At 35.0% G+C, this 25,704-nt stretch overlaps 1 protein-coding gene across 4 annotated transcripts in view; it reads right to left on the bottom strand.

Moving 5' to 3' along the window:
* The window catches only part of CEP120 (centrosomal protein 120), a 76,614-nt gene that overhangs the window by 32,641 nt on the left and 18,269 nt on the right, over positions 1-25,704 (bottom strand). For all 4 annotated transcript variants that reach the window (XR_004056363.1, XM_030927418.1, XM_010367484.2 and 1 more), the window contains 11 exons: positions 21,398-21,546; positions 15,863-16,060; positions 13,679-13,906; positions 12,465-12,681; positions 10,951-11,125; positions 9,122-9,271; positions 7,559-7,741; positions 5,593-5,689; positions 5,343-5,495; positions 4,728-4,817; positions 641-733 (listed from right to left, as the gene is read on the bottom strand). Coding sequence is in view for 3 of the 4 variants with exons in the window: in XM_030927418.1 (XP_030783278.1) it covers positions 641-733; positions 4,728-4,817; positions 5,343-5,495; positions 5,593-5,689; positions 7,559-7,741; positions 9,122-9,271; positions 10,951-11,125; positions 12,465-12,681; positions 13,679-13,906; positions 15,863-16,060; positions 21,398-21,546 (1,733 nt within the window). In the remaining variant the exon portion in view is untranslated. The remainder of the gene's footprint in view (positions 1-640; positions 734-4,727; positions 4,818-5,342; positions 5,496-5,592; positions 5,690-7,558; positions 7,742-9,121; positions 9,272-10,950; positions 11,126-12,464; positions 12,682-13,678; positions 13,907-15,862; positions 16,061-21,397; positions 21,547-25,704) is intronic.

Below are 25,704 nucleotides of genomic sequence, written 5' to 3'. Positions count from 1 at the left end.
CATTATAAATTTTCAATCACTGTTTAATACTATTATACACACATATAAAAATCCATAAACAATTTGTATAAATTCACTTCAAAACCCTAACCACTTAACATTTCCATTTGAATAAAACCTTTTTAATTGTGTAAGCAAATTTGCCCAAGTTTCTCTTTTAGAAACGTCTGATTCTTGCCTAATCACACAGAATAGAGCCTTCATATTAGGAACATATCTACACTATTAAGTTTAAACACTCTGACATACTTTTCTACCTATTCTAATATGTAAGATATGCTGAACAACAGTTTGAACAGCAGTTTTCTGCATGTCTAAAAGACAATTTTCATGAAATATATAGAGCACAAAGTAATAAACAGTAAGAATTTCATATATAGACTGTGAAATAAAGATATATGATAGATGACATGCTTACTAATAACACCACTTTCCACCTCTTTCTAAATAATTATGTAAGACTCCCATAAATGGAATCCCTCTAGTTCCAGTCTTTGCTGTCTCATTCTTATAAGCAGCCCATCCTGAATCCCTTCTCTCTTGGGACTATTTTGCACCTAACTTTCAAAATAGTATTTCTACTTTGCAAGAAATCCCTCTATGCTGAAAAAAAAAAAAATATGATAGATGAATGAAATACCTCTGATTCCGCACTAGCAAGCTGCTGTTCTCTCTTCTCCAAGTCAATTAGAGTTTTTTGAAGTTTTCCTTCTAGAATAGTATATTCAGCCACCTAAAATATAGTATTAAAAAAAAAAAGTTACCTACCTTCTCCCAAACTTAAAACACACACAAATTCAAAAATATGTATCATTTCACTGAAACAAAGGACCTGAGAATAGGAAAGTCACAACTTACATCCTCCAGTTCAAAGAAAAAATGTGTTTTTATGAATTTGAGAGTGGTGATGGCCATATTTCCTCCTCCTGGTCTTTTTTCTTCTCCAAGATAAACACAAATTTTAACTGTTATTCATATATTATGATTTCCACATCCTCTAATATATTAGACTTAATCTAAATTTACAGAGGATGAAAACAAAAGACTGTTAAATTTGAAACGCGTATGTAGTGTAAGCAACTAAATAGCCAAGTGCAGAGTCCAGGGAAGAAGTAAGGGGATGGGGGGGTGTGTGTGGTGGGTGTCTTGGTGTATATCATGCCAAGAGAGTGAATGAAATCATCAAAGGAGTGAGCATGCTGAGAGAAGAAAAGATGGTATTTGAGGACAGGGCTCTGGGACAAGCCAATAAAGCCAACATGAGGAGAATCTAGCATGAAAATTAGGAAAGAGAGACCAGTGAACACAGCGGAATACAACAGTAGTAAAGTATAGCCCAAAAAAAAAGTATAGTCAAAGAAGCCAAGTAGAGGAAGTGTTTCAAAGACACAGATAAACTGAGTAAGGATGAGGAAGGATTGTCTGTTAAGACAAAAACTAACTGTTTTGGTGAGTGAGAAAATGAATTGACTAGGGAAAGCAGTAGGATTGTGAGCAGCCACGAGGACGTCTTAGCACTTGAGGTCCTAAACCTCCTTAAAATCATCTCTACAACACCCACCTTTTCTCCATAACCTTTCGCTACTATAAGTTTTTGGCTTTCGTTTTCTTTAAGACATACTGCTTTCCTGGTCTCCTGGACGTTAGTTTCACATTACTCTATTCTATCCACTATACTTCCATCAGAATTATTGTTACAGAATGAAAACCTAATTATCTTATTTTATATAAAAATCTCCATTTTAAAAAATTCTGATATTTCTACCTTTCTCAACTAGGGTTTATCATCTGAACCACAAAACACAGAAAATGATTTAATTATTTTCTCCATCCTCTCCTAAAATGGTACATAACTACCATTTTAGATGCATAGGATAAAGTGAATTTATTACCAATAATGGATCCCTTAGGGTATTAAGGGCTTCATTCTCTCAGGAAGGCCTGGTTAAAAAAAACCCTACAGTATCTAGTCTACACTCTACATAATGGATTATGAGATCATTTATTCTCCAGGGCATCAACTTCTCTTATTTCTTGAGGCACACTCTTTCTTCCCCTCTTCCCCTCTTCCAACATCAAACTACTTATAATTTTCTTAACGCAGAGTCTATTTCAAACTTCTTTGCCTTTTGCTATAGGGGCTGTGTCTGGAATACCTTTTGAGTCTACCTGGCAATATTCACCAATCTTCACCAAAGTGAAAGCATGATCTTATCTACAGAACACTTCCTCATGCTCCCTTATGTAGAACTGAGGTCTTCCTTCTATGTGGGTAATGACTATCTTCAGCTATCTGATGGACAGTCATATGTAAGACAGAGTATATCTCAGTTGCTCCAGAGGGCAGAACATGAACCACGTATAGATTTACTCCTTCAGGTAAAATTTCAAAGTATGAAAGAAGTTATACATCGTTTTTTTAAAAAAAAAAAATTAGGTAAATAAAACAAAAACAGAAAAGGCTCACATAAAATTGACATTTAAAAAATACTATAGTGAGAGTCTGAGTATTTAGCTTTAAAATAATTGATCATACTGAAAAGCAACTTTTTTTTTTTTTTCTCACTACTGACTTGATTTTGCAGTGGTTGAAAAAATTTAAAAGAAAAACTGATCCCATGCAAGACAGGATACTTTAAGACAAATGAATTAAAGTATTTGGTCTCAAAAATGCACTTAGGTTGAAAGAAAATGGCAAATCTCAATCTCAAATCTACCTTTACTATATGATTAATTTGAGTAAACAGCACAATCACTTATTAGGTAGGCATCACATTGTTTTCTGACTGGAGTTATTAACTAGCCAGGAACTCATCATTTCAGGCTGAAAGAGTAGAAGCTGTATAAATGGAAACCAATTACAAATTTCAGCTGAAAAGATCATTATTACCAAAATGACAATAAACCAAAAATTACTTGGTGAGTTTTCACAGAAAGTTTAATTATGGCACAAATTGAATTTTTGTCACGGTTCTAGTAATTTTATTAACTTTTCAAATATTTCCTGATTTGAATTTTGCAGACCTCAATACTAAAATACTCTTTAACAGCAATGAAGAAAAATGGTTCAAGGATAAACTCATCTTGTCTAAAAGGCTAGGCTAAAAAGTTTAAAAATTAAAATGATATTTTCCAGCTCCCCCAGATTCAATGAATATCTAATAGGTGAGGTCTATAAATACTACTTAATATAAAACTCACTCTTAAATAACAAGATAACTAGTATAATGTTAAAATGTATGTCAGGGCTTCAAATTATTGTAATATTGATTATCTGAACTTTTCTGAAGAATAGAGACTTTGATGTACTCTTATTTTTGTCTTTCAGCTTTTTAAAAAGTTCACTGGTTATTCAAGTTTTTAATGGTGAGAATTAAGTTAGAAAAGGCTGATATGGTTATTTTAAAATCAAAGGCCTGTGTACTTCTGTTTCCACCCATAAAAGACAAATGGCCCTCCTCTATAAACACAAATTTTTTTTTTATTATACTTTAAGTTCTAGGGTACATGTGCATAACGTGCAGGTTTGTTACATATGTATACTTGTGCCATGTTGGTGTGCTGCACCCATCAACTCGTCAGCACCCATCAATTCGTCATTTATATCAGGTATAACTCCCAATGCAATCCCTCCCCCCTCCCCCTCCCCATGATAGGTCCCGATGTGTGATGTTCCCCTTCCCGAGTCCAAGTGATGTCATTGTTCAGTTTCCACCTATGAGTGAGTATAAACACAAATTAAACAACATTTATGAAACAACTGTTTTCAGCCATTGGGCAACTGGCAGCACAGGATGATGATCCGTAAAAGGTGGGAAATAAATGAGGCAACCCCTACAATATATCTAGCTTACTGCCTGAAGACTGTAGCTCAAGCAAGGGGAACCCAAACAGACACTAGCAATCTTGCTGAGCTGAGAAAATGGAATGGAGACTAGAGAGGCTGAGGCAACTAGAGTTGATGAGAGGAGGGGGTTACAGAGAGAAGGAGCACTGGAGACCTGTAGAGCCATCCCCTCAAATCTGAAGCTGAATACTGACTAACCACTAAGAGTATTTCTAACGTCCTAAAATTATTAATAGAATATTTGAAGAAAGTCTAACTGTTAGGGTTGTTTTATTTAATAACTTGAGTGTAAATGGACAAATATTAAGCTCTTGCTTCAGGAATAAAATCAGATGGTCTCATGTTATCATTTTTAAAAATGTGATTTATTTCATAATTCTTAAAAATAGCTTAAACATTTGAGACAGCTTACTAACTTACAGATTATAATATGTAGTTATATATATATTGAAATGTGCTATCTTTTTCTTTTTTATACATCAGCAGGGTTTTTCTCTATTCATTTTTGTATATTCATACACACACACACTTTTTTTTAAGAGATGGGGGTCTCACTATGTTGTCCAGGCTGGTCTCAACCTCATGGCCTCAAGCAATCCTCCCTCAGCCTCCCAAAGTGCTGGGATTACAGGTGTGAGCCACCATACCTGGCCTATATTTATATATTTTTTGAATAGGTAATACATTTGCATATCCCAAAAGCACAAAATACTTTACAGTGAAACGCCTCCCTTCTATCCAGAGCCACCATCCACTTCTTCCATGCCAACATATCACCACTATAATTGGTTATTCCTTCCAGAGACTATCTTTAATGCAAATATAAGATACTATCATTAATATTCTTCCTTTTCTTCCTCATTTTTACACAAGTTACTACCTTTTTCTTTACTAGTGATTCTCTTTCTCGGTCCCTTTTCTTCCATTCCTCTGCAAGAGCTTGCATATGAGCCAGTTCTTTCTGCTTCAGCTACAAAAGAAAGAAAAATAAAGTCACCAAAAAACCCCAAATATGTCAAATAAATGAATCAGTTGTCAAAGAATCGATGCTAATCACTAATATGATTTTTTCACGCATTCTTTTTCATTCTTAAAAAAAAAAAAAAAAGGATGCCTGAGGCAAATAATATCCGTTTGAGTTCACTTCAGGAAAGTATAAAGTTAACAGTGAGTTGTGCTTTCTAACTCTTGTTTGGAGACTAATGATGCAAGTTCCAGGAGCGTATGCCAAATGAGGACATGAAATTTAAAGAGTAACTTCCTAATTTTACCCAATAATCATGAAGAAAGTTGACAGAATTCTGAGTGGCTTCTGCCAAGTTGCCACATTTCAGGTATTTTTTGATTCTCAATTTTTTTTTTAAGGCATTGTTGACATTCAAAGAAATTAGATAAAGTACCTACAGAACTTATAGAGATTGAACCTTGCTATGGAGAAGGAAAAATACACAAAGTAGACAAAACAGAATTTTTAAAGTAACATTTAAAAAGTAACCTGATTTTCAAATATATCTTCTTGCATCTCCTTCCACATTTCTAGTTCAAGTGCTGCTTTGTATTCTAAGGTTTCACGAGGCTCTGTCTGGATCTCTGAAGGACAAGGTGCTGGAGGAAGAGAAGATGGCTTTTGTTGTATGGCAGACACACCCTAAGAGATGAACCAAAAAGTACATTTAAACACTCACACACATACGCACATTAGATTCCTTTTAAAAAATAATTTGATAACATTCAATTATATTTACCTGAGATGAATCAGAGACAAAAATCTCACGCATTTTTACTAGTCCGTAATCTTCTAGAGTCACTGTGTAAGAAAGATCTGCTATCCTGTTATTTGATCTACAAATAAAATAAGAAATACCTTAAAATTCACAGAAATACTTTTATATTATTTTTCCTTTTATTTCCACAGTGCTTTAGCAATGGGGAGTAAGCAATATTTTCTGCACCTAACTCTATTGTTTTTGAAACTGCAGTAGCTTCTGTAGGCTTCAACACCTTCCACATATATAAACTGATCATCACAAACACCCTGCTAAATACATGCATACGTTTACTACAAAATGACCCCTTTAAGACCTGTAAAAGGTATAAAGATGAAATTTAAAATCTTACTGCCCACAGGTAATTATTGCTAATATGTAGTTTATTTCCTTCCTGTTTTATTTACATATAGATATACATGCACACATCCATGTTGACTTCATATAGTTTTGTCTTGTTTTCCTATTTACATCAGGGGCATTTTCTCACATCATAATATTAATTTAAAAATGTGATTTTTTTATTGCCTGTAAAATACACAAATGAATTTATGTAGTAAAATATACTTAACAATTCCCCTACTCTTGATTATATTGGTTATTCTGAATTCTTTTTTCTACTTTTCCTGGGATGTACACACTCATAAATATTTTACTAGATATAAGCAATGCCTCTAGGCATAACTGGCACATAAGCAATGCTTCTAGGATAATTATATGTTAGTATTATCATAATGAGCACCTCTTTGCATCATAGAACTGCATGCGGCATTTGCCATTAGCCAAATGAAAACAAGAGAAAATATTAGAAGAAAATAAAATATTAGCAATACAAAACCATGATTTTGTCTAAATCAAATATACTCTGGTCAAACAAAACTTGAACGAATGGTTCTCACACAATTAGAAATCTTAATTAACCAACTTTTACATTTTCCTCTTGTAATCTCAGATTTCAGAAGAAGTGAATAAGGTTAAATGAAACATGACTATATCTGACAGAAACTCCTGAGAGTATCTAAGGTTCTCACTTAAGTAAAGCTCCTAAAACTTCTGTCTACAAAGTAGGGCAATAAAAGTAAATATTCATAACAAACAGGCAGCATTAAAATAGCTTTCATTGTTAATGATTTTATTATCTTCTTATAATGACAGAAAAAAACTAATTTTTAAGGAAGATTCTTCAGTAATAGGAGTCGAAACAAAATGGCTACGAATGCTGAGGAATAAGGAAAGACATTTCAGTAATACTTTCAGATCTAAAATTTTACTGGGCCTTATTTCTATCTTTTTTTAGTCTTATCTTCAACGATAAAGGGCATATGATATATAATGTTAAATTAAATTTTAAACTTTTATTGTTAATTTTAAAAAGATAATTCAACAAGTATTTTACTGTATTTAAAATACATTTAAAAAAACTCAAGTTTTTCTTTGTGGCAATGAAGTTCAGGGCAAAAAACCAATAATTATTTTAAAAACTGCCTCTGACTGCCAAATATCTATAATGTCCTCAGACTTTTGATTTGGGGTAGGAGTAAAATATTTTAAGTGGGAAAACAGTCTCAGCCATTCCCAATGCAAAATAATATAAAACACATGATAAAGTTTAATCTCAAATCACAAAATAAAAAAAAATAGGTCTTACATTTAAAATTCTAAAGCTAGAGAGGGGAAGGAAAATAATTAGCCATCTGACTATTACAATACTGTGGTAGCACAGACTCTTGACTTCTGTGAGGTGAAATGCGTATCAGAAAGCGAAAGGGCAAAGTGGGGTATAACTGCCACAGGTCAGAGAAGACCAGAAAAAAGAGGTTACGAAAGGGTGAAGTGGTGGATCAGGAAAAAGAGGTTATGAAAGGGTGAAGTGGTAGCTGGCTAATCAAAATCATTCAATGAATTAAAAAGAAAAAGCAAAGACCAATTCTGTGAAATGCATTACCCTTGTGCTGCTATAACAGGCACACTTTCACTGTAAGTTTGACGCCAACACTGTTCACCATTAGAACCTAAAAAACGAGTTTTTTCTGAAGACAAGACATTAGAAAGCTGGATTCTCGCAATTCCCAGAAGTAAATCTTTACTCATTTTATCCTTGTGCCATAGTTCAACCAGTAATGGAATCCTAAGGAAGAGAGAAACATGTGTTCATACCTATCAACTCTGACCTAAAGTCTTTTCTGAACTAAATTCTTTGAATTCCCTTAATGGAGTCAAAGATGTTTTTGTTACCTGGAATGTCATCTAACACAATTGTTAGACTGAACACTAAATTTCACAGGCAGCAAGTATGAAATGATGTTTTCATCAATGATGAGCCTCGTATACAATGGTGGTCCCATAAAATTATATCATATTTTACTGTATCTTTTCTGTTTAGATACACAAATACTTACCTTTATCCAACTGCCTACAGTACTCAGTACAGTCACATGCTGTGCAGGTTCGCAGTCTAGAAGCAATGGGCTATACCATCTAGCTTAGGTGCACAGTAGGTTATACTGTCTAAGTTTGTCTAAGTACACACATTCTACAATGTTCACAACAATAGAATTATCTAATAATGTATTTTTCATAATGTATCCCTATCTTTAAGTAATTCATGATAATACTTTTTTTTTTTTGAGACAGAGTCTTGCTCTGCCACTCAGACTGCTGTGCAGTGGCATAATCACAACTCACAACAGCCTCAACCTCCTGGGCTCAAGTGATCCTCCCGTTTTAGCCCCCTGAGTAGCTGGGACTGCAGGTGCGTACCACCATGCTGGCTAATTTTTGTATTTTTTGTAGAGACGGGGTTTTGCCATTTTGCCCAGGCTAGTCTCAAATTCCTGGGCTCAAAGCAATCTGCTCACATTGGCCTCCCAAAGTGCTGGGATTACAGGTGTAAGCCACCATGCCAGGCCTACTATTACATTTTTTGTACCATTTTCTATGTAATAAAAACCTTCAAATGCTGTAATTCCCACAAATGGTTAGATTGAAGTTACCCTTCGTTCTTTTCTAAATAATGTATAAATTTGAATTGTGATACTCTGAGAAAGTAAAGGTGTTTCGCAGATCTCAGATTTTTTCATGAATCCATTTCAGATAGCCAGATTAACATCTCTAGTTATATGTTCAGAATAGAAAAAGCAATTTTTTCCATTCGGTGAATCAACAAAAATATTTAGTTCTTAGCTTTTTATCTTCCCATATTATATTAGGAAAAGACAAGAGCACTTTTCAAAGGTCCCTCATTACATATAGTTTCTTTTAACAAAGTTAAAATATCCAAATTCAGGTAAATAAGATAGGAAAATAAAAAGAACCTTTATAATAAACCATGCAAAACCCTGTAGCAGATGCAAAAATTTCATACACATCATTAGTAAATTTGTTTCTTGATCCTCAAATGCATAAACTGCTATGGATTTAAACCTACAGGAATTCCTTTTTAATAAAATACAAATTTTCAAGAATTGACTTAAAATAATTAATATCATACATACACTGTATGCATTACCTTAAGAAGGTGTCTTGCAGCTGATGAGGCATAGTTGCAAAATCAAATGCACAGTAAGATTGGGGAAGAAAAACTTCCATGTTTTTCCGAACTTCTACAGGAGGATTAGTCATAATAGGAGCTGCACTTCCAAAGAATGGATATGAGTACCTAGAATTAAAAAAAAAATCTTATGATATGGTATACAGACGAGATATAGTCTGTTTCTTAGAAAAAAAGTACAATATGAATATTATGAGCAAATATAACTTTTTAATAGAAACGTGGTAGAAATACCAATCTGCCATCTGTATAAGAAGTTTCTTGAGGGCACATGTCCTACCTTTTTTATCTCTGCACTCCCAGGGACACAGGCAGTTTCTGCCATATATAATATTCAAGAAATGTTTCCTAATTTTATTTGTAAACCTAGTTTCTTTTATACAATAGTGTCCTGATTTTTTATGGGATAAAAAGCCCTTAGTCAACTCCAAAAGGATGCATTCAGGGTAAGCTGGTAATTATGGTAATCTTGCAAGGATGCAAGCAATTTGAATGTATTATGGATGAATCAGAGAGTGACATAACAACACTGTTTCTCCCTTTCATCACAAACCCACGCTAGATTAAATGGAAGAATGCCTGACTACTGCTGAACTTACTTTGTATTTAAAGCCAAACATAAAGATATCATAATGCTCATTTAAATTTAATCTTGCATCTTGTTATTCATATATGAGAACAAAAATTTAAACACTAATAGTAAAAACTGCTTTCCAATAAGAATTCTATGTAGTCACCCAATTCCTATATAATTACATATCCATTTAAATCCAGTTATCTCTGAGAAAGTTAAATGCCCTAGAGTTTCAACTCCCTATGCTTACCACCACACTACAGGATTTAGTGATTAAAAGAAAAATAAATACATAAAGGAAGTCATGCAGATGAGAAACTTTTCAAATACCAGTGTTACCTAAGAAATTCCATGACACAGTTGCAAACTACAGTTCCATACCAATAGAGAGCATTGTATGAAAATTTATCAAACAGAAAAAGTTAAATGGTCAGCATTTTTAAAGTGCCTTAAAATGATTCAAAGACAGAACTATTAGTCTGTATCAAGTGAATTCTACGAAAAGTGTTACATGGATTTAACAATTTATTTCCTAAACTTTTGTAAATGCTAATGCTTGTTCCAAAGAAATTTATGAGGAGATGCTAACTACCCCAAACTAAACACATAATTGTATTATATTTAATTTATATCTCAGGCACAAAAGACTATAAAAATGTAACATCATTAAAAACAAATTGTGTAAAACTACTTGACATATTATATAAAATTCTTAATATAGAACAATGTAGACACATTCCACTTACAGCTGATTAAGTATGGTGTTCAGATTCATAGCTATGAAATGTGGGTATTAGGAATATGAGCTCCCATGATAATACAGTTATACAGAAAAATCAGATAATACACTACCATTATTTTGACCGGTAATACCTTTTTCCAGAAAAAAACCACTTCTGAAGTTTAAGAGGCACTGTACTTTAAATGGCATATTATGTATATCAAAATACATATAATAGTTATATTACTTAGAATAAATTATTATAAATGCCTACAATTATTATAACAGAATAGATAAGACAGTTACCTCTCCTCTACCAATGCTACCCTTGTTTGAATTCAAAATCATTAGGATATAGCCTTACCCCCTTTTAGTCCACTGATTTAACAAATGTTATAACTTCTTTGGTGACATTTCTCTTTGCAATTCCCCAAACACAGGAAAGTCCTTTCTCTTCAGAAAATAATACTTTGAAACAAAATCAAATCACACCTTAATATACAGTTGATTGGAAAACCAATCTCCAAGGTATGTATACTCCTTAAGTCTATTGAAAAGCAAAAATGATGTGATGTTGCTGGAACAGCAATCTTCTGTCCTGAAGCTACTTCTGAAGCATTGGATGTAGTCACTGGCTGGGCCAGTGAAGCAGGTACAGAAGAACTGGCTACAATGAACATAAAATAAAACAAAACGATCACACTTGCTAACAGTTTATCTTAAATTGTACAGATAGTTTAAGGCTATCATCTCATTTACCTTTAAGCAGGAATTGGGCTATTTTGTCTCATAAACATATGAATTGAAGTATAAGTATCTTAAAAGTAACTCACATAAAATAACCCAGGTTGTAATTTCCATTCTAGAATTATGTGAAAAAAGAGCTTACTCTCAACACATATAGAAAATGTACAGAACAGAGAAATATGTATGACTGCAGCCTAGTAGGCACTAACTTATTTCCAAGAGGCACATAACTTAACATTTGAAGGGCTGTATATGAGACTTACTGATATAATGACATCACCTTTTTAAAGTAGTTTCGGTTATTTTAGGCATATTTAAAATAACAGAAGGCTGAAACTTAAAAAGACAGATTATCTAGTCCAACCCTATTATAGATCAGAGATACTTGGTGAGTGGCCTAAGTCACACAGCTACTCAATGACAGAGATGTAACTTACAGCAAAGAGATCTAACTCCTAATCCACTACTAGTTATTTACACTACTAACTATAACTGCAATGGAAGGAAATTTTTTATTAAATCAGATAATCATGCATTATCAGACTTTCCCTTAACTTTAGGATCAAAAATGGTTATTATGAGTTTACTATAAGAGGCAGTTAATAACTGTTCTCTCCAAAATTCAAGATATTTAAGAATCTAATCATTTAAAAAATCTATTTGCAAAAACTATATTATTTAATGTCTATTGAATAGGATATTTCCAGTGTACAAGTAAAATAAAAAATCCCTTACCTAAATTTAGTGAATTCTATTTTGAAGTTAGATAGATTGCAATGACTTTGCATTGAAATTTTTTATATTTCCACACATTATTGGTGGTTTTTTTTCTTTACTTTTCTTTTTTTTTTGAGACAGAGTTCCACTCTTGTTGACCAGGCTGGAGTGCAATGGCTCGATCTTGGCTCACCACAACCTCTGCCTCCTGGGTTCAAGCAATTCTCCTGCCTCAGCCTCCCGAGTAGCTGGGATTACAGGCAGGAGCCACCATGGCCGGCTAATTTTGCATTTTTAGTAGAGACAGGATTTCTCTATGTTGGTCAGGCTCGTCTCAAATGCCCAATCTCAGGTGATCCGCCTGCCTCAGCCTCCCAAAGTGCTGGGATCACAGGCGTGAGCCACCACGCCCAGCCTTATTGGTTCTTAACAAACCCATAATTTTTACTTAAAACTCATTTAAGTTCTCATAGTCATTTTTTAGATGGCTGCAAAATGCAATACCTCAAAGATCTGTAAACAAACAAACAAAAAAACCTTACCTCTTGGATTTGGTTTGGTGTCCTTATCATACTGTAAACTTTCCACTTCACTTTCTGTTGCATCATCTTTTGTTGGAGGTGACTGGTTGTGAGATGGAACAGGGGACACTCTTGGTGATTTTGGCCCAGTAAGTGTCTTCTCCTTTATGGGGGTTAAAACTTTCTTCTTTGAATGCTCTGGCTCATGTTCATTCTGGGTCTTTAATTCAATTAAAGACTAAAAACAATTTTTAAATAAAGTATAATTTGCAAAGAACTTTCCTTCATAATTAAGCAAAAAACTTGGCGTTGTTTTTTAAAAATATAAGCTTCCTTTCCCAGTTTGGATATTCCTAGTCTATTTTTCTTCATAATTTGCAAATTTCTTTATAGCATCTAGGACCAGAAAAAGGAAGATGAACAGAGGAAATATGATATCCAGAGCTGAATACCAAAATGCATCCTAATGGGTAAGAAAGGATATTTCAGAAAAGAAGTCAGGCATAGGTGTCCCTGGGGATGGTTATTCCTACCTACCAAGGCAGTACAATGGAGAACTAGACTCCTAAAGAGAAAAAACAGATGTCTAGTATGACTTTCTGTATCTCCTTTATTCCACTCCCCACTAAAAATATATGTATATATATCTTTGAAACACTCATTTCGGTTTTCCTATCTTTAATTCACAACCTGTATAAAGATCAGCTTTTTGAAAGAACAAGATAAAGTTGATTCTGGGAATAGATACAATAAAAAAAATACACGGCCAAATAAATGATCATCTGTATTATGTATACTAAAGAGAGTATGAGGACTACAAAGCACTAAGGAACCAAGAATTTTATTTTGGCTTTGGTTGCATTAACCAAAAAGATACCAGTAATGCAGATTCTCAGAAACTAGATCTAAAAATGTTCTCTTTCACTGGAGTTCCTTTTCTGCCTTAGTCATTAACTGAGTTGGGGGTGGGGGAGACCATAAGTGGGTTACCACTACATAAGAAGACTGTCCCAAAGGCTAAGAGGGCTCTGGGTAGGATCACTTATAAACCACAACAGAAGTCACAACACTTTTCAGAAAGGTCTTTTCAGAAAGGGGGTATCATATAACACAGGCCACTAACTAAGATTAATAAATACATCCTTGTGAAGGTAATTCTTCCGAAATTCAACTTTTGTAAGTAATCATGAGTGGGACTAGTGAAGGTGGGGGAATGAAGGAGGGCAACTACTTGCCTGGGAGTCTATGCCTTCTCTCTGAAGAGCCACAGACACTCCCACAGTTGGGGCTAGCTCCACAGGAATCGGTGCAAGCTTCTGTTTGGCTCTGTTTGGAGGGTCAAGGGTAAAAGCACCTTCGACTGTGACTGGGTGCTGGTTGATTTCTGTACTGCCCTTTTTAAGTAATCCAGTTAAAGGTATTTCTGTACTTCCAAGTGACTGGTCTCCACAGCAGAGATGAATCTAGTATGAAAGGGAAAAATCAAAATAGGGCTTTATACTTTCTCCTTTTTCCTAAACATCATAAACTTAATAAGAAGTTGTAAAATGATTCACGGAAAGAAAATATAATGCATCTCATTGACCTGAAGTGACTAAGTAATGAATTCTCACACATAACTGTTAAAACTGGTGATAAAACACAGTTTACTAGAAACTCAATAATAGCTATTACCCTTTTCATTTCTTTTGGTATTACATAATCATATGTTATTGCTCCTTTTTCTGCCTCTTTGATGAACTACTTTAATATTTTACTATGCAAAGTGTGTAAGAAAATAACTAATGCATGAATTTAAACAAAAAAATACCTCAACCTTTTTCTATTTCCATTTTACCATTAATTTAAACACGGTTTCAAAAACTAAGTCAGTGGATCAATCCTGATTTGGAATTTAAAAACCTCAAATAGTTTTGTTTTTTTCACTCATAAGATATCTTGAGCATTTCTCTTTTCTTGCTTTTCAGACCTCATATTAAAAAGAGTGCTTAACAGTAAGTAAAAGAATATCTCTGGAGTGGAATATACTGTTAATCACTGATAGCTAATTAAAACTTCAATATTACCACCTTTTGACAAGTTAAAAAAAAAAGACTGCTCCAGAAAATCATAACTTATTTTCCCTTACTATATTGAAGCCTTAGCAAACTTAGTATTTTAATGAATAATCAAGAAGCAATCATGCTGTAAAATATATTTAGCTCTAATATCATCAGTGAAAGGGTTAAGAGAGACCTGTAACTTAGTCTCAAAGTTATTATATTAAGGTGTAATATTTTTATGGGCTGGAAAAAAAACTATTTATATGATGTAAATGTCCTCCATTAGAAACTAATAAACAAATCAATACTTTTGGTAAGGACTGATACGTCAGATACAGAATAAAATTCAAACTGCTTTTTCCTGCATGTCATCATTTTATATAGCCTTCAGTTTTCTAAATATCTTGGGTTTAGTAGAACCATCTCTAAAATTCAGTTCTACTAAAATTTCCCAATGCTTCTTCTCACCTCCTGTCCATTACTTTATTTTAAACAAATGAATATCTAACCATATACAACACCACCCTATTTCAGTTTGATCAAAAGGAAGTGTCATAAAAGACAGAAGAGTAATGTTTACTAGGTAAGGTTAACTTATCTTTTTTTTGAGATAGAGTGTTGCTCTGCTGCCCAGGCTGGAGTACAGTGGTGTGATCACAGCTGACTACAGTCTCCAACTCCTGGGCTCAAGCAATCCTTCCACCTCACCCTCCCGAGTAGCTAAGATTACAGGCACACACCACCACGTCTAAGTAACTTTTTATTTTTTGTAGAGACAGGGTCTTGCTATGTTGCCCAGGCTATTCTTGAACTCCTGGCCTCAAGTGATCCTCCCATCTTAGCCTCTCAAAGTGCTGGAATTCTAGGCGTGAGCTCCCATGCTCAGCCAATGTTTGCTTTTAAATGGAGTCCAATTCAAAAAGAGTTCATAAAAAATACTCAAATCAAGGGCAGATTTTAGAAAGCTGTCTTACCTCATTGCTTTTAATAGCAGTAAGGCATATATATTTTGAAATCAAGAGTGATCTGTGTGACTACACATAATATCTCCACTAACAATAATCAAACCCTGCCCATGCCCACTGCTCTAGGCTCCAGGTATAATTGTTTTTATTGCAAAGGACTGGTAATTGATATACCTCTTTTCTCAATTATGGGGAAAAGAGGTGCTATCTCATAAAATTCTGAAGTAACTGTAATGCCAACAACGTCATGACTCAGGATAGTACCTAAAAAAAATTAGAAGATGTGGCAGAAAGATAACCTCTACTACTGAAATAGGATTAAGTTTAGGTACTAAACTCTCATTTAGTTTAGGTACTAAATTAATGCTTAAAAGACCATCTCCAGTTAAAAACGATTTGCTGCAGTACTCACCTGTAGTTTAGACTGAAGAGCCAGGTAAACACGAAGAACTTCTACACTGCTACGGATGCGAACTGATGCTCTCTCTGGCTCAAAGTTTGGGTTGATCAAATCATTGAAGGGTTCATTTGTAACATCATTTCCCAGTAAAGAGTAGTAGAAGAAAAACTCAGGCTGTCTTTCTGGAAGTTTCATGGTACATGGAATTAACTAAACATTTCAGGAAAAAGAAAACAGTATTACTTTCTAAACCACTAAACATGTTTAGTGTATCTATTGCATTCCAAAAATATTTGCTAAAATATTGATTTTTTAATTTGATGTCTTAACCCTCAAATGAAATTTCTGAATTTCTGCCAAACTGCTACCAAATTACTGTTTTAAAAAAGGGTTGTCTTAGAAAAGCAGAGTCTAAAAGACTTTATAGATTTATGTTGTTTTAAAGTTTTCATTGCATTCAACTGGTCCATGAATATGTGAAAGTTCTACTTAGAAGAAAGATTAAGTATTTCAAACTGAGCTTTCTTTATTTTCACATATTTTATTTCATCTTATACTTCCTCAGCCATCAGAGGCTCTATGTTATGAATGAGGAAAGGTTTGTAAAAAATTTAATCCAGGCTATTTAATATATAACATCTTAGTTGAGGTCTCCGATACAGTTTTTAGCTATTCTGTCAAAATTTAGAGGCCTATGAATTAACACCAAAAAAATACCTTTTGTACTATGAGTGTTACTTTTCAGAGTCGCTAGCTTCATGGCCACATATGACCAAGAGATGGGATTCCTGTCCTACAATAATATAAAATATTTTCTAACAGACCTTTAATGTTCACTAGCATACTGTTAAACAATAAGCTATAAACATTCAATGTGTTCATCAATAGGGGATGGCTTAAATATAATTATCATACACCATGGCTGCTAAATAATAACATACTAACTTGAAAGTTATCTAAGACAGCGGTCCCCAACCATTTTGGCACCAGGGACTGGTTTCATGGAAGATAATTTTTCCATAAACAGGAGGGCATAGGGTTCCCCTATTACAGGAGGAAACTTCTACCTCAAATCATTAGGCATTAGATTCTCATAAGGAACATGCAACCTAGATCCCTTGCATGTGTAGTTCACAATAAGGTTCATGCTCCTATTAAAATCTAATGCCACCACTGATCTGACAGGAGGCAGAGCTCAGGCCGTCATGTTCACTTGCCTGCTGCTCACCTCCTGCTATATAGCCCGGTTCCTAACAGGCCACAAACCTGTACCAGTCCACAGCCTGAGGTTTGAGGAGCCCTCTCTAAGATACACTGTTGGTTTAAAAAAATTACAGGATAGTTTGTATAGTTTGTGAAAATAAAAGTACTAATCACTTAGATTACAACAGCACAGTACCAGTCACATAATAAATGTAAGCTATTTTAATCCTACTTTAAAATGTATTCATGTTTAAGTGAGGAGATTTTAATCATGTGGACTTACACACATTGAGAGGAGCACCTATGCACTTATAATTGTTACAGTCACAAATCCTGGAGTCAGATCCCAAACCCTAACTCTAGTTCCATCAGTAACTTACTGTGAAATTTTAGAAAAATTACTTAATCACTGTGTGTATCCAGTTGTTTTAGGGTTGGAAGGATTAAAAGAGATACATAGTTGCTGCTACAACGCCTAGCACACAGTTAGCTGTTGTTATGTGAGCATGGAAAATCCTGGGGAAAAACATACTATCCGTTACAGTGATTATTCCGGCGGAGTTTAGAGAAGATTTTCATTTTCTTTTACTTTCTTTCATAATCATAAAGCAATAAAAATACTAAGAAATAAAAACCCTTAACTATTTCACAGTATATTTAATTCTAAATTATTCCCATTATGGGAAGAAATTATTTAAAAATTCTTTATTATCCTGATATTTAGAGACTGTATTTTTTTCCTACTCTTAACTTTCAATATTTAAGAAAAGAAGGAAGCAAGATTGTCACTAGCCAGTGTTCCCACTCCAAACTCAATCCTCCATTCTATTAAAACTTTATAGTAACATGTGCTAAGTCACTGATTTGCATCTGAAAAGGTTTGTAAATTTGTTTATTGCTAGATGCTTTCTCACGTTGCCTTTGACTAAGTTGAGAGGAAAAAACTAAACAGCTAGTTTCATCCCAAACATAAACAATACACTCATTAAGCAGCAACACCCCACCACTCATACTCTCCTGCCCCCAGTCCCTGGAAATCACAAATCTGCTTGAAGGAACTTTTGCCTATTGTAGATGATTCATATAAATGGAACCACACAGTATGTGGCCTTTTGTGTCTGGCTTCTTTCACTTAGCATGTTTCCAACATTCCTTTATGTTGTGGCATGTATCAGTACTTCATTCCTTTTTTTTTTTTTTTTTTTACTATAAAGATGGAGGTCTCGCTATGTTGCCCCAGTTGGTCTTGGACTGCTGGGACTTAAGGGATCCTCTTGCCTCAGGCTCCTGAGGAGCCGAGATTACAGCTGTGTGCCACACCACCCACAGGCAGTACTTTGATAGCTAAATTGTATTTAATTGTGTACATATACCAAAGTTTGTTTATCCATTCATCTATTGATGGGCATCTGGGTAGTTTTCACCTTTTGGCTATCGTGTATAGTATTGCTATAAACACTAACATACAAATTTTTATTTGAACACCTGTTTCCAATACTTTTGCGTATATACCTAGGAGTAGTATTGCTGATCATGTCGTAATTCTGTTTAACATTGTGAGGAATCTATCTGGCTTACTTTTTTATAGAGACAGTAAACAGTTTGCCAGACATCAACCTGTATGTATGTGTTTTTTTTTTTAAACTAAACTGAAATAGTAATTTGTCCCAGTAATTCACCTGTATTACCAAGAACTGTATTATACTGGTTTTTAAAAGTTCTGGACTCAATAGGTCAATTACCCACAGGAAACTTTACCATACAAATGTACTTTCTCACAAACAACATGGTAGGCAACTTACTAATATTACCTCTTTCCTCATGCACAACTGAAGAGATGGTAAATATCACCACCATATAACTATAAAATCAAGCTTCAAAAAGGTTATGTAACTTGCCTACGTTGAAGGAGCTAGAAAATAGAATGAGATTACAACTCAAATCTATTTTATTCCAAACTCATTAAGAGGCAAGAGAGCATTATATGGGACCAAGAGAATATTAAAAATGACCACATGGTCAGAAATACTTGGGCCATTAACTAGCCGTAAGATCTTCTTAAAACTTGGTCTCCTTATCTCTAAACTGAAAATGATCAACTCTAAGATTGTGGTAGGATTAAATGCAAAATATGCAGAGTGGGTGGCACAATGTCTATTATACAAAGCATTACACAGTCAGTAATCAATAAATATGAACAATTATGCCTCCCTAAGGAGGATAAAATTGTTAAAACAGTGATTTAAAATTCAGCTGGGCATGGTGGCTCATGCCTGTAATCCCAGCACTTTTAGGAGGCCAAGGCAGGAGGATCACCTGAGGTCAGGAGTTTGAGACCAAACTGGCGAACATGGTGAAACCCCATCTCTATCAAAAATATAAAAACTGGCCAGGCGTGATGGCAGGCGCCTGTAATCCCAGCTACTTGCGAGGGTGAGGCAGGAGAATCTCTTGAACTGGGAAATCAGAGGTTGCAGTGAGCTGAGATTGCACCATTGCACTCCAGCCTGGGCGACAAGAGCAAGACTCCATCTCAAAAAAATAAAAATAAAAAATAAAAAGCTTAGAAAATATGGTAACAACACAGTAAAAATACAGTACATTCCTAATTATCTGACACATGGACAAGAGTTTTCTGATGTGGTTAATAAATAAAAAGCCAACAGATATCTGTCTTTCCTTGCAACTAGAGTGGCATATTAAACTATAACAAATCCAGAGGCAGAGCTTTAAGAAGAGAAGAAAAATACGGAAACTGATATAAACGCAAAAGTATGTATGTATCAACAAGGAAATTCACAGTACTAAATTAGGAGAGAAAGAGTAAATACTCAAAGAACACCAAGTTCTTTATATAGTGGGCATGAATTCAGTGTGACAAAGTAAACACATTTCCCGATAAAAATCTTTACCTGATGCACCTTGCAAGTAAAATAAAAATGTGGTCACTAATTGCATATTTCATTTGTGAATGTGGATTACATGGATATTCTGTTCCTCTAAGAAAGTAAATAAGGCTGGGCATGGTGGCTCACACCTGTAATCCCAGCATCTTGTGAGGCTCAGGTGCGAGGATCATTTGAGGCCAGGATTTCGAGACCAGCCTGAGCAGCATAGTGAAACCCTGTCTCTACAAAAAATTTAAAAATTAGCTGGTTGTGGTGGCACATGCCTGTAATCCCAGCTACTCAGGAGGCTGAGGCAGAAGGATCAATTGACTCTCGGAGCTTGAGGCTACAGTGAGCTATGATCATGCCAAGGCACTCTAGCCTGGGCAACAAAGAAAGACCTGTCTCTTAGGAGAAAAAAGGGGAAGGGGAATCATCTGATAAAAATTGTACAGTTTTAGCCATATCATCTATTTTTGTAAGTATTAATTCATTTCAGCTACTACAGAACATAATGTCAAGAAAAGTAGACCTGTAAAACCAATTTGATGGCAGAGGACGGAAAAAAAAAGAAGTAGACTTGAGAAGGACAGTGGAACAACAGCTAGTTTTGTGTTGAGCTGCTGTTGGGAGGAAAGCAATCTACCATGAGCCCTGAGCATTCCTACACATTCTTGCAGAGTACGACAAGACTGCAAGGCCCAGACCACTCTTTTACTCAGCCCATTTCCCAGGGTCCTTTAAGCAGCTTGAGAGATAAGGTAATGTGTCTTCCTGAACAAACACCAGGCCTGCTTACTGTTTACAATAAAAGTGGCAGGTTCCCCAAATTCAGTTTCCTCAGCTGTGATAAAACCCACTATGTGCAGAGCAACCACCTGGGCCCCTCTGTGTAGTCCCCATGGGACTTGGGTAAGGGCAACTGAAGGAAATATACCAATATTCATGTTCTTGCTGTGCTAAGGGTAATAAATTCCTTCATCTGATCCAAGAACCTGTGTCTTCTGCTAGCATCCATGATAGTAACAGCTTAATTTGTTAGTTTATAAACAAGGTAAAATAGAACCCAAAACTGTATATGCATTAAGTATTACTGGCAGAAAGTATTCCTGACATTTTAAGTTTCTCCAAAAAGTAAATTATTCACAAATTTAAAAATCCTTTCATGTCAGTCCTTACAATGCCACACAGCACAATGGAAAACAATGTTAACTGATGGTCACTCTCCTAAATCCTGAAGATTTATTCTCTTATAATCAAGATCATCAATACCTATTCTTTTTTCTAAATTAAAAAGTTTTCTTTCTAGTATGAAAGAAAACATGTTTTGTACTCATTTTTCAAAAGTAAAAAAAAAAAGGCTACTTGCAAGTCATTTTTAGTAGCTGAAAGCTAAAATGTTTTACATGATGTTTTCAAATTATTCATAAGTCACCAATCTCATGGAAAGTCTCACCTGTTCCAACTGGGTGGCAAATGCTATGGTCACTGACATAATGAAGGAGTCAGTACAATATTCTGCTGGTCCAATCTGATGGTAGCCTCCCTCTTCATTCAGCACAGCCACAATGTCCCTGGGGTCAAGTCCTGCCAGGATGGCAGGTACTTTACAGAGAAAAACACGATTAAACTACATTGCAGTTTGTTATAAACCATTATAAGATTTTTAAAACTGATATTTTTTAATTTGCTTGGTAATTTTCATGAATACAGTTAATATCTAGTAAGGTTTCCTTTACTCTCTTACATACACTCTTACATACTCACCAAAGAAACCTTACTTAACCACCATATTCTTTCTGTATATAAAATTCTGAAGTAACCTTTTAAAACCTTAAGGTAATAAACCACATAGAAAAGGCATCTAACATAGGTTTTATAGTGAATCTAAACTGGAAAGTGAATAAACTAGATTTGGCTAAGAAGAAAAGGGTAGCTGAACAGGGAATGGGGGAGTAAAAAAAAGAGTGTTCTAGACAGAAGGGACAGTATGTACAAAAACACAGAAGCAAGCAAGAGAAAGCATGTGTGAGAAAACTGACACAGGCATAGGGTGCCAGATTACAGAGTGAGAACTGACATACAGAGAGAGGTGGGGCTGGATAAGCAGAAGCCATATCATACATTCTTTCTGTATGCTATCCAGACACATTTTTGGATAGTTTTCTAAGAATAAGAGAAAATCATGAAACAAGTTTTGAGAAGAAAACTGACATAATCAAATAGGCTTTAGTATGAGAAGACTGAAGAGGGACAGGGTTTTTCAAATTGATTTAAAAAACAAAAAATATACACAACGAAAATAACTGATAATATCCAATGTTGAGGAGAATGCAGGAAAGTGAGTGCTCTCAATATTGGCAGGTATACACTAGAATAACCTATTAGAGGGTGATGTATCAGGGCCTATCAAAATTTTACATGTGCATACCCTATAAACAAGCAATCCTTCTTCTAGGAGTTAATCCTAAAGAGTTGTGCTCACAGTAGCAGTGGCTGAAAACAGTATAATGATTAAGAGCACAGATATCTAAGTCACATAGACCAAGGTTCCAATCTCAGTTCTGTCCTTCACTTGTTGCATAGGGAAACTATATCCATCTCTTTTAGTCTCCATTTTTTTTTTCTAGAAAGCTTTTATAGAGTTGTTGAAAGATCAAATTAAATAATGAAAGCAAAGCATTTAGTACAGCCTCTGACCCATTAAGCACTTTAATAAAGGTAGCCATTACATAGTAAGGCCGACAGAGCTTAGAAGTTAAAATAACCATGGCATGTTCTCACTGACAGGGAAGGGTGTTACAAATAGGGTGAAGGTGAAAACTAGAATAAATCTTGTGGTGTTGGAATGGAATTGAAGGTGTCAATCTGAATTGATAATATATATACTGAAGCATCAATCTATATACATATATAGAAGAGCATCAATTCTGATATTGAATCTGAATTCAATATATATAGAACAGCATCAATGCAGATATCATGTATATACATACATATACATACACATATATATGGTGTTTTTTGTTTTTGTTTTTTATTGAGACAGAGTCTCGCTCTGTCACCCAGGCTTAAGGGGATCTCGGCTAACTGCAACCTCTGCCCCCCCGGGGTTCAAGCAATTCTGCCGCCTCAGCCTCCTGAGTAGCCGAGATTACAGGCTTGTGCCACCAAGCCAGACTAACTTTTTGTATTTTTAGTATAAAAGGGGTTTCGCCATGTTGGCGAACTCCTGGCCTCAAGTGATCCACCTGCCTCAGCCTCCTAAAGTGCTGGAACAGGCGTGAACCACCGCACCTGGCCCTGTTCAATGTATATTGATAAACATAAGCAAAATGGTGTATATGTGCTATGGTTTCAACGTGTCCCCTCCAAAACTCAGGTGTTGAAACTTAATGGCCAATGTGATGATATTAGGAGATAAGGTCTTAAACAGGTGATTAGGCCATGAGAGCTCTTCCCTAATGAATGAGATCAGGCGCTCTTATAAAAGGGCTTGGTGGAGAGAGTTCCTCTCTTGCTCTTCAGCCTTCCAATATGTGAGGATGCAGGACAAAGTCCCTCACCAGATGCCAGTGCCTTGATTTTGAACTTCCCGGCCTCCAGCACTGCAAGAAATAAATTTCTGTTCCTTATAAATTACTCAGTCTGTAGTATTCTATCATAGCAGCACAAAACAGGTAAGACCATATGTATATATACAAATGTGTGTATGTATTTATACGTGTGTGTACACATATATGCACAAATTCCCTAGCTTTGACTACTGAAAGGGCCTGGAAGCAGTGACACCTCGATATCAGCTAACATACCTAGCACCTAGATCTTGGCTTCTAAAAATCATTCTTTACTAAAAGGAAGCAGGGCTCCTTAGAGAAATGGCTGAATCCAGAGCTGAGAGAGGGAAAGTACAAGATGAGGTTGGAACATCTTGCTGTGCCTGAAAATATTTGTTGATAAGTTCAAGGAATCATGGAGACATTCAAAAGCAAACAAAAGCAACTTGAAAGGGCTGCCCAAATCTGGGACAAATATTCAGGGGTAGTTAAATATTATAAAACACTAAACAAAAAGAGAAAAGTGTAAATTCAGACTGATATAAATAAATGAATTGAAGGTCTAATAAGAAATTGAATATATTCATAATTTCACAATTCTGCCCCACAAAAGTTATTAATTACAAAGGAAAAAAGAACAAGTTTACAGTTGAGAACACTAACACACAACACTTTAATCAAGTCATCAAAGCTAGCATCAGTAATAGGACAAATCAGAATTGTGCACCACCCGATAAGATGCAATGGGAAGAACGTGGCATCTCTTCGGTGATATTCCTGCCAAAGATGCATAAGCTAAATCTAACATCAGACAAACTCAAGTCATGAAACAATCTACAAATTAACTGGCCTGCAATTTTCAAAATTTCAAGGTCATGGAAAGATCAAGGAACGATTTCAGAATAGACAGATACAACAATTCAATGTAAACATCTAATTCTAAACTAAATCCTTTACCTATAACAGAAATTATTGGGAAAAGACAACTGGTAAAACAAAACTCAAATGAAATTAGGTGGTAATAATGTATCAATATTTCATTAACGCAATAAGGTTACATGCGTTCATATATTGATGTAAATTTCCCAGTTCTGACGGATATACCATGATTATGAAGGAGAATGCTCTAATAAATACTCCAAATATTCAGGTGCATTAGGTAGTAAATTCCTCTCAAATAGTCCAGGGAAAAATATTCTTCTTCATAACATACTTTCAACTTTTGGGGAAGATTATTTCACAACAGAAAACAAATTCTTAAAAATATTTTTTCACTGAGGGAAAAAATAATAAAGGCTCTAGAATCTGACTTCCAAGTTCATATCCTGATTTCACTACTTATGACATATGCCATTTTGGCAAACACATCGCTGAAATTCAATTTAACCATCTATTGGGTTCATGGTGCCTAGAGGTCATCCAAAAGATGTCCAGGAGGCAAGTGATATTTGGGTCCAAAGGCCTAAGTGGGGGGTCTTTGGCACAGAAGAGTATGATTGATGCCTGGTATAAATAAATAAGATTGCATTGGAAGAGTGTATACAGAATGAGAAGAGATTTCTTTAATATATAAAGGTTGGGAAGAGGATGAAAAGGCTAAAAGGAAGTTAAGAAGTACTGGTAAGAGAAGAAACTGAGGAAAAGTTATTGTTAAAATACTGAATTATAATTATCTTCTCAATTCAAAAGGTAATTCTCAACTCAGAATTAAACTTTTAGGACAAGACTATTTATAAATTCACTGAACTAAGAATATATGTGCCAATACAAAGAGCGCTATTAACGTTATTTTCCAGATAAGTCTAGGACATTGCATGCAACATGACTGAAGCACAGAATACCAATTGTATGATTTCAATTTCACTATTCGTTTCTCTCACTTCCAGAAGACACCTTCTTCCTCTATAGAAAAAGTTTACACAAGAGATGGAATCACAAGATATTAGAGTAGGAAAGAACTTTAGAGACTATCTCATTCAATTCCATCATTTTACCAAAAAGAAAATAGGGACTGTAAAACATTGAAGAAGAAATAATACAGTCTGGCACACAGAGCTTAGAAATCTTCACTTAGCCCTAACAGCAAATAAAAAGCTGGACAAACTAAAAATTAACAACTCTCCATAGATCTGTCAGAGAAGTGAGATCTCAGGAAAACTGCTGCTCCCCAAAAAGTAAGGAAACAGACAGGGAGCTACAGAGAATC

The sequence above is a fragment of the Rhinopithecus roxellana genome, chromosome 3 (genome assembly GCF_007565055.1).
Source record: "Rhinopithecus roxellana isolate Shanxi Qingling chromosome 3, ASM756505v1, whole genome shotgun sequence".
NCBI classification, from domain to species: Eukaryota; Metazoa; Chordata; class Mammalia; order Primates; family Cercopithecidae; genus Rhinopithecus; species Rhinopithecus roxellana.
The sequence above is the reverse complement of the archived record's forward strand: the minus strand, read 5'-3'. Positions and strand labels throughout refer to the sequence as shown.